Source organism: Nyctereutes procyonoides, unplaced genomic scaffold (genome assembly GCF_905146905.1).
Source record: "Nyctereutes procyonoides isolate TBG_1078 unplaced genomic scaffold, NYPRO_anot_genome, whole genome shotgun sequence".
Taxonomy (NCBI): domain Eukaryota; kingdom Metazoa; phylum Chordata; class Mammalia; order Carnivora; family Canidae; genus Nyctereutes; species Nyctereutes procyonoides.
The window spans coordinates 42994143-43003671 of NW_026575042.1; the positions used below are offsets into that span (position 1 = coordinate 42994143).

Sequence of the window (9529 nt, forward strand, 5' to 3'; positions counted from 1 at the left end):
AGGGAAGGAAGGAGGGAAGGAGGGAAGGAAGGAGGGAAGGAGGGGCGTGCGGCGCGCGAGGCGGAGAAAGGGCGAGCAGTCGCGGCTCCGGCGCTCACATTCCTCTATGCTACAAATCCGGGAGGAAGTTTTTTTCTGGGGGGCTGAGATGCTCCACGCCTTTCCCTGGGCAGCCTTGACGCAAGGTCCTCTCGGCAGAGACTGAGCGGCGAGAAAGCGCGCAGCCGGCCGGCGGGGTCTGCCTGGCGGGCGCCGGAGCCCGCCTCGCTCGCGGCCCGAGGCCGTCCGGCTTCCCCGCGCTCGCTCGGGCGGGCGTCCCCGCGCGTGGCGCCGCTGCCTGCGGGCTAGGACTCCGCGAGGTGGGTCGACTCCTCCTCCCTCCTCCTCTTCTTCTTCTTCTTCTTCTTCTTCTCCTTCCTCTTCCTCCGCCTCCCGTTCCTCCTCCTCCTCCTCCTCCTCCTCCTCCTGATTTTCCCTCCTCGGCGGGCGAGGGTGGGGGGGGCGGGGGAGGCCGGGGCTCGCCCCGAGCAGCCACGATGCTCCTGGACGCCGGCCCCCAGTACCCCGCGATCGGCGTGACCACCTTCGGCGCGTCCCGCCACCACTCGGCGGGCGACGTGGCCGAGCGCGACGTGGGCCTGGGCATCAACCCGTTCGCCGACGGCATGGGCGCCTTCAAGCTCAACCCCAGCTCGCACGAGCTGGCCTCCGCCGGCCAGACGGCCTTCACGTCGCAGGCGCCCGGCTACGCGGCTGCCGCGGCCCTGGGCCACCACCACCACCCGGGCCACGTCGGCTCCTATTCGAGCGCAGCTTTCAACTCCACGCGGGACTTTCTGTTCCGCAACCGGGGCTTCGGCGACGCGGCGGCGGCCGCCAGCGCTCAGCACAGCCTGTTCGCGGCTTCGGCCGGAGGCTTCGGGGGCCCACACGGCCACACGGACGCCGCGGGCCACCTCCTCTTCCCCGGCCTCCACGAGCAGGCGGCGGGCCACGCGTCGCCCAACGTGGTCAACGGGCAGATGAGGCTTGGCTTCTCCGGGGACATGTACCCGCGGCCCGAACAGTACGGCCAGGTGACCAGCCCGCGCTCGGAGCATTACGCGGCGCCGCAGCTGCACGGTTACGGGCCCATGAACGTGAACATGGCCGCGCATCACGGCGCTGGCGCCTTCTTCCGTTACATGCGCCAGCCCATCAAGCAGGAGCTCATCTGCAAGTGGATCGAGCCCGAGCAGCTGGCCAACCCCAAAAAGTCGTGCAACAAAACTTTCAGCACCATGCACGAGCTGGTCACGCACGTCACCGTGGAGCACGTCGGCGGACCCGAGCAGAGTAACCACATCTGCTTCTGGGAGGAGTGTCCGCGCGAGGGCAAGCCCTTCAAAGCCAAATACAAACTGGTCAACCACATCCGCGTGCACACGGGCGAGAAGCCCTTCCCCTGCCCCTTTCCTGGCTGCGGCAAGGTCTTCGCGCGCTCCGAGAACTTAAAGATCCACAAAAGGACGCACACAGGTATGAAACCGCTGTTCTCGAACCCCCGCACCCCCCCTCCTTCCTCCCCCACCCTCCACCTCCCACCCCCACCCCCACCCCCACCCCCACCCCCGCGTCCTGGGCCTGGGACCCGAAATGCAAAAGTCAGCGGGCCGGGACGCACAAACCGGGCCGCGGTTGGGTCTGGGGCGTCGGGTTCCAGCAGGCAAGGCAGGCAGTGAAAAGTGTGCGCTGTATTTTAGTTTGAGCCTTGAAATTATGAAGAGGTGTAGAGAAGATCGGACATTCCAGGACGTATCTGGGAATATAGATTATTTTAATGAGGACTGGAGGAAAAAAGAAAGAAAGAAGGAAAGGCTGGGAGAGCAGAGAGACAAACGTAGCTTTGTGGAGTCCTCGGTGAGCGCGAAGCCAGGAGAAGTGGCCGGTTCCCGGCGGCGGCGGAGGCGCCAGCCGCTCCAGCTGCAGACAAATCTAAACATTTGCTTCTGGCCCACCTCTCTCGCTAGGCACCTTAGTGAAGACGTTTGCAAATGAAGGCACTAAGGAAATCGGAGGAGATAGCCTGGAGGCGCAGAGAAAAAGGGCCGGGGGGTGGGGGGCGGGGGGCGGCGGGGGAGTATTGAAAGCAAGTAAGTTGCGCCCGAGGAGGCTTTTGGAGGCTTATGCATATTTAAAGAGCCCAATTTGAGTAGTGACTGGTTTTTTGAGTAAGCTTGAAGAGTTAGGAGAGTCGATGGAAGGCTGAGAAGTCTCCTTTTGTCAATTAGATTCAGTGAGATAGTTTTCAAAACACCAGATACCTTCCATTTGGCCTTTAAAAAGAAAAAGAGGCCGGCCGGGAGCAGTTAAGAGAAAAGTTCGCGCGAGCTCAAGGCTGTGGTCTGCGTCGGGTAGGCCGTTCCGGGGCCCCGAGCGCCAGCAAGGCCGGGAATCCTGTTTGCTTCCCTGCTCCGGTTTGCCTGGGTGATGGCTGTGAACCGCGTTTGGAACTTTGGGGTTTAATGCCAGGGTGAGGGAAGGATTTGCAGCGCCGAGCTCTCGGCCCAGATTACCTTATAAAATGTGAGTGTGTGTGTGTGTGTGTGTGTGTGTGTGTAGGGGGGTGGGGTGGGGTGGAGGAGGCGACGAGGGGGGTGCGGAGCGTCGGGGAGGGGGTAGGGGGAGGAGAGAAGAGCAAAACAGCAGGAGAATCTGCTCGCAAAGTGAAAATTAGAAAGCAAGGGCTAGGTAGAAGCCGCCCGAAGTGGTCTGTAATAGCCGCGGGCAGAAAAACCAGCAGCCAGGAAGGCTGCCACTCTGGGATCTAGAAAAACTACCACCGCTGATAATAATAAATAATAATAATAATAATAATAATAATAATAATAATAATAATTCTAGATCCAATTGGATTACGAGTTAAAACAGGTCAGATATTTAAAATTCCACCGCAGGTATAAGACTTTGTTGAAGACCCGGGTTCTTGAACTCGCAAAGTACCAACTGAGCTGCAGCCTTTTTCATTCTGTTTTGATTTCCCCACTCCCCCACCCCCCACGATGTAAAGAACTTAAAAACGGCCGCGGGATCTGTTGCAATCAGACTTCTCTCTTTCTTGCCTTTCGCACCAGGGGAGAAGCCCTTCAAGTGCGAGTTCGAAGGCTGCGACCGACGCTTTGCCAATAGCAGCGACCGCAAGAAGCACATGCACGTGCACACGAGCGACAAGCCCTATCTTTGCAAGATGTGCGACAAGTCCTACACGCACCCCAGCTCGCTGCGCAAACACATGAAGGTAATCGCCGCGGTCTCGCCGTCCGCCCCGAGCCAGGACCCGCTCGGCTCTTCGGCTCTTCGGCCGGGGTCGCGCGGCGAGTGCCAGCCCGGGTGGTGCAAGGAGCTGGCGGAGGCAGACAGGCAGGGAGCGGCCGCACCGTGCTGCGTGCTGCTGGGCCGAGGGGGCGGGGGCTGCAGAGGGGAGCGAGGGCGCCCGGGGGTGTTCAAGTTGACCGTTTAATAATAAAAGTAAAAAAAAAAAAAAAAAAAAAAAAAAGGAGTGAGCACCCGACAGAGGCCGCGACTGAACTGGGCCCCAGGTGGGGAGGCACGGCTGGTCCCGGCGGGTTGGCTCGGCCGGGGCTGCGGCCACTGGAGCGGGCAGCGTTGGCAGAGCGTCCGCTCGCCCGCAGCTGCGCGAGCGGAGGCCGCCGGCGGCCCGGGGCACCCTCGCGGGCTGCGCCTCAAACCCAGCCTCCGCCCCAGCTCCCTTTCCCGGATCGATTTTTCTCTTGTGGGTCCCGGGGGCGCCGTCCCCCCTGGCGCGCCGCCTTTGCAGGGCGGAGGGGGACCCCCTCGCCCAAGTCCCGCGGGCCCGGCCCCCCCCCCCCCCGGAGTTCAAGGGGCCTCGCCCCGACCTAGGCCGCCGCCGCGCGGGGTCTCTATCTCGGTAAAAACGCCGCCTTATCCCCGCAGGTCCACGAATCCTCCTCGCAGGGCTCGCAGCCTTCGCCCGCCGCCAGCTCCGGCTACGAGTCGTCCACGCCGCCCACCATCGTGTCTCCCTCCACAGACAACCCGACCACCAGCTCCCTGTCGCCCTCCTCCTCCGCAGTCCACCACACAGCCGGCCACAGCGCGCTCTCTTCCAATTTTAATGAATGGTACGTTTAAAATCAGAAACAAAACACCGAACAAAAACCCTATTTAAGAGACTGAACACACACGCACACAAAAATATTACCGAATGAACCCTGCGAATCAAACAGCCCCCCTCCCCCCCGCCCAGACACCGCAGTCCTATTTTTTTTTTGACCTGCCAATAGACCCAGGACCGAGTAAGAGAAAGAAAGCCCCAAACCTTTAATTTTTCCCCCCTTTTTTTCCTCTTCCTTTCTTTCCTTTTCTTCTATTTCTATTTCTTTCTTGCTTTTTTTTCTTTCTTTTTTCTTTTTATTTTTTGGCAAAAGTCTGGTAGCCAAGGGGCGGGAGGGTGGTCGAGGAGAAGGCGGCGCCTGACCCAGTGCTGCCAACCCCGACCGAGGGCCAGTTTCTCGTCGCAGTCGAACAGGCTCTCGGGGCTCCCGTTTTGTTTGTTTGTTTTTGTTTTACTTTGCATTCTTGTAAATACAGAATTATTAGCTTAAAACTGTACTGTTGGATTCTGTAAATAGTTATATCTCGGTTGGAGCGGGCGGGTGGGTTCGTGGCGTTGTGGTCTTTGCATTGGGGGAGGGGGGAGGGGCCGGGCGGGCGGGGGAGGGGGAGGGGGGAGGGCGGCCGAAAGCCAACTGTTTGTACTGAATGGCAAGAATGTTCTAGTAAATGTGTACCAAAATGTGAATTACTTTGTACGATTACAGTCTCCACGTCGACCTAACAGAATATTATTGGTATTAATGTGATTTTTTTTTTTTTGTATAAAGTGCAAACATTTCTCGTCCCAAAGTCTAAGTACTTTAGTGCAGTAAAATGTTGTTTCACGTCCTGTCAAGAATTCGTATAGTACGAGCCTGGATCTGCGTGTCAAACTGTTCCATTTGTTTATGTAAAGTGATATTAAAAAAAGATATAAACTATAACTGTCCGTTGCTTTTGGCAAAAGATACAACCACATAATGTATATAATTCCTAGTTTCCATATTTATCCGCATGTAAAGGGCCGGTTTATTCATGTTACAGCTATTCAATATTTATGGCTAGAAAAACTCGTATGTACACTTTAGTTTCCAGAACTGTTTGGTAACCTTTCGTACCTTATTAAAGATTCTTAAATCTCAGTGATTGTGGTAGGAATTTCTTCTTCACCCCCAGCAACCTGCTGCCTCTTCGGCCAGCTTTAGTGGGTCTCGGGGAAAGCTTTCCACTCTCAATCGCCTTCCCTTTCTGTCATCGCAGGTCGTATAAACGTGATAAATGAACGCTACCCTGCTGGCTCTCCGAGAGGGTGTAATTAGTATTTATATCAAAATTTATGAAACAAATTTTCGGCCGCTGTATAATTTAAATGACCTTTGCAGACGTAGAATAACAACCATAAAAATAACAGAAATAGATTGCACAGGCGACATCCATATTAATGTAGGTGAATTGTCAGAAGCTCAGGGGCTCACTCTGCAGTGTTGCAAATGAACTTGAAGCACAGGGTTCCTCTGCCCCCCCAAATTAAATTCCCCGGGCTGAAACTGAGTTGCAGATTTACAATATCATATTTTAAATTGCTGTCTTCAATTAAACCATTTATGGCCATAACTAATTTTCAGGATGTTGATGCATGCTTTTATAGACCTTCCTTCTTTGTACAAAAGTAAACGTCCATAAAGCGTTTTACTTATATTTCTTCAAACGTGATGCTAATTTAAATTAATTACTTCCTATGATATGTTATTATTCCTATAATTTTGCCACTGTTATTAGTTCTTTCAAAAATTCATCTAGGGAAGAGAATTATTTTATGTAATTTGATTATCTTTCTATCTCTTTTATTTATTTCTCATTTACTTAAGAAATTCGTTCCATTGGCTGGCGTTGATACAGTAAATTTGTAAATGAGGAGACAATATAAAAAATCTAAATTACTTGTGCTTAATGACTGTAGCAGAACGCCTTTTCTCTAAATCAGATTGTCTTTCTTGCAGTTTAGTTTGATAGATTTGCAAGCTATGCTGCTCCTTCGAAGTTAGCTGCGCTGGTAGGAACGCGAGCTTCTTTGTCTCTGGTTGTAGCTTGCATGATCGCCCCATTAAGCAGACAACGTAGGGGAGATCACAAATCAGGGCCTTGGCTGTAGCTGCAAGGGTGTGCAAGTGTCAGAGCAGGAGGCAGAAACTGACCTCACTGTGGACATGGACGAACCTGGACTTGCTTTTTCAATATACTGTGTGGGTTCAGGAAATCATAGGCCATTTTGACTTTGAGAAGGAAAGTAAGAGGGGAAAACCTTGCAAAAGTATGAGACCCCCCCCCTTAAGATACTCACATCCATTTCAAAGAGACATTAATTTCTCAGAATATATCATTGACCAATTACAAAATCACAACGTTAAATTCTCTTTAAAAATCCTTTGTTGACATGTCTTTTTATATCTTGCCATTTGTATTTGTCACTTTTGGCCAACAAAGTTTTATTGGTGAAGGAGGGGGTTGTCTGCACTTTATGTGGCACATGAAAAACTGGAGATGGTGGTGTTTAACTTTTTAAAAAATACTATTGTGATTATAAGAGTAAATATCAACCTTTCATGAAAAGAGCGCCACCTTGCAAGGTTTGGCGAGATTTGAGGAAGTTGAAAACCTAAACAAGAAATTCTGCTAGCTCCTAAAATTTGTGAGACCAAAGGCTGGCCCCAGTTGGCTTAGGAGGTTTCAGATTGATTAACAGTGTCGTATTTGAATTGGCACTAGACATTAGGTCCAGTAATTTTTTTTTAAAAATTAAAGAGGAATAAAGATAGTTCCATCTCTCTAGGAAAGAAAGATAAACACCTCAGTTAATAATCCTTCCCTTTCCCATAGAACTCAGAATATCTGGGATCCTGATATGAGTATTTATGATAACAATATTAATCATAATAATCACAACACTGCTTTTTAACTTTGTAAGTACATTTAAGAAGATAGTAAATCAGTGCATTTTTTGGACCATTCTTAAAAGCAGTTTACTTCAAATTTGGAAATACAAATGTGTTATTATTTGTTATGTTTCTGGTGATTTTTTTCACTTTAATGTCATTGTATAATAGTTAAGTATACTATGATACATGATTTAAGTAGGATATTTTAAATATAAATTTTAGGAGTAAATATTTACTTCAAAACTATTTCAGATTTAAGACATTATTTTTTTTTGGCTTTGAAGGCCAAATAATTTTTTAAAAATTTTGAGGAATACTGTGTGTGTCTGTGAATAATCTCACTCATAGGAAAGGAACTTTTACAGTAGAAGCCAGTATTTATGCCAATGCCCCTTATGCATTCTCTTCTCCAACACCCACCACAAAGAAAAAGTCATTAATGATGTAGGTCGCTTAAAATAATGCTTCAAACTTAAATGTAGTCTATTATTTTGCTGGTACCTTTAATGTCTGCTTCTTGAGATGTATTCTTCATACTTTTCTTCATGGGCTATTAGGTTTTGAAATACATGAATGTGAACAGCGAGATATATTGTTAGACTCTATTTAGCAGGAGCTGAAGATGCTGCAAATGGCTGGTTTCTGTGTGTAGCTGTGGATTTTGGTTTAGGCAGAAAGCCATCCTGATTCATATTTCCACTGCATTGTATTCTGGATACTATGAAATGATTAAAACAGCTGAGAAGTTATTAAAAAGTTATATTGTGTCAACAAAAAATGCCTAAGTACAAGCAATCATATTTGAGAAATGAAGAGAAATGAGTTGTGGTATGTGTGTGTGTACATTTACAGAGTAAGCATATAAATATACAAGTACCATTTATATGGGGGTTAAGTAATTTTCAAACATTTCAGATCCTTTGTTTTCTTCTTCAAAAGCTACCCCCAACTGCTTTAAGCATTTGCAGCTGATGATTTTGATTTTTTAAAGTCAAGCATTCAAGTTAACCTTTAAGAAGCAAACCACCTCCAAAAGAAAGATGTAACCTTTCAATTGGCCCATATGCTTATCATTTTTTTTTTTTTTTTTGCTTTAGCTGACAATGAAAATAGCACTAACCTTCTTTGGTGATGGGCCTGGCATTTAGATGTTTTTATTTGTTGATTGTGAAGTTTTCTCAGAACTTTTAAAAGGCTGGCCACAGAACTACACTCCATAGTTCTGAAACCATCCAGACATCCCCTTTTTGAGGCCAAGATATAGTAAGTGTGTTGGACCCCTTTGAATCAGTGCTGGTATGGTTAGTACCTAAACATACTTCTTTCCAGTAAGCAGCTTTGAGAAGGCCCTGGTCCTTAAAGAGCAGCATCAGTTTAAGATGGGTTGGGGAGTAACAGTGCATGGTCTGGCAAACTCCAAAGGAGGACACTGAGCTTGTGCTTTGGATTACTTGTGCACTAGATATGAAACCATCAGATTTCAGACAGTCTCAATTCAGATTTCTTTTTTTTTTCGACGTGAAATACCAATTACAAATTTATTTTCTCCTCTCTAGGTACAAAGTTCTCGCCTCCTCCTAGCATCAAGTGTAGTTCTTAGAACCGTGTGTTCATATTAGAAAAGGAAAGTGTTGTTTTCATAAAAATGGTCACAGTTGATATCACTCTGGTTTTAGAATTCTTGAAAATAGAGTGGCAATGAAAAGGTGTATCCCACCCATGCCAGTTAACCACTAAAGGTTCACATTACCCATGGTACTCTCTTTCAGCTTTTTACCATCTCATTCACCATCAGTAATATGTGCCCATTCAAATTGGTTAGAGAAAGAAAGTAGTACTTTATAAGGGTAACTATACAGCAATCTATTTTTTTTTTTTGAGTGGCAATCACTAGTTTGGGGCAAGAAATAAGAGAAGTGTTAGTAATCTCCTATGATATGTCTTTTCTGTCATTTGAGTCTTTTCTTCAAAGTTTATTGCAAATACAATGGTGTAAAATACACAGAGAATGGGCAATATTCTCCATTGATCTACACAAGACTGGTCGCTCCAGAGGCTCTCCTTGAGCAAGAGGAAACAAGATCAAGCCAAACCAGAGACTATTTTTACCATGCAAGTTGAATTCTGGCATTAGTTCCTAACCTTGATTTCCACCTTAAAGCAAGGAGCAGGAACAGTATGAAGTTTCCAATTGATGCTATAATGGAGGTGGGTTTTTCAAGAATAATAAAAAAAAAAAGGATTTAACCATCTAGTATGGAAATGACAGTATTTGGCCATGCAGATGCTAGAGACATAACGACTGTCTGTCAACTGTCCACAGTATTTTGTTTGCCTCTGAGGGCTGCGGGGCATCTCTAGTATATGCAGGGAAATTCGGTTGTGAAACTTAGTGATCTGTTCACCTATAGCATACACAAGAATCAACTATCAAACGTGGATATACACATATGGGAATCGTATCTTTAGGAAACAGA

The 9529-nt window shown here is 48.2% G+C and overlaps 1 protein-coding gene across 1 annotated transcript; it reads left to right on the top strand.

The window, feature by feature from the left end:
• Positions 1-518: 518 nt before the first annotated feature.
• ZIC1 (Zic family member 1) lies at positions 519-4667 on the top strand. Its single transcript, XM_055321327.1, has 3 exons — positions 519-1518; positions 3114-3277; positions 3955-4667. The coding sequence occupies exons 1-3, from the start codon at positions 537-539 to the stop codon at positions 4150-4152; spliced, it is 1344 nt and encodes a 447-aa protein (XP_055177302.1). The 5' UTR covers positions 519-536; the 3' UTR covers positions 4153-4667.
• The last annotated feature ends 4862 nt before the right edge of the window (positions 4668-9529 follow it).

Bases quoted from the DNA above. Each gene is read 5' to 3' on its own strand.
- ZIC1 (XM_055321327.1), top strand. From the start codon at position 537: ATGCTCCTGGACGCCGGCCCCCAGTACCCCGCGATCGGCGTGACCACC. The intron at 1,519-3,113 runs GTATGAAACCGC...CTTTCGCACCAG, and splicing joins CCACAAAAGGACGCACACAG to GGGAGAAGCCCTTCAAGTGC. The intron at 3,278-3,954 runs GTAATCGCCGCG...TTATCCCCGCAG, and splicing joins CGCTGCGCAAACACATGAAG to GTCCACGAATCCTCCTCGCA.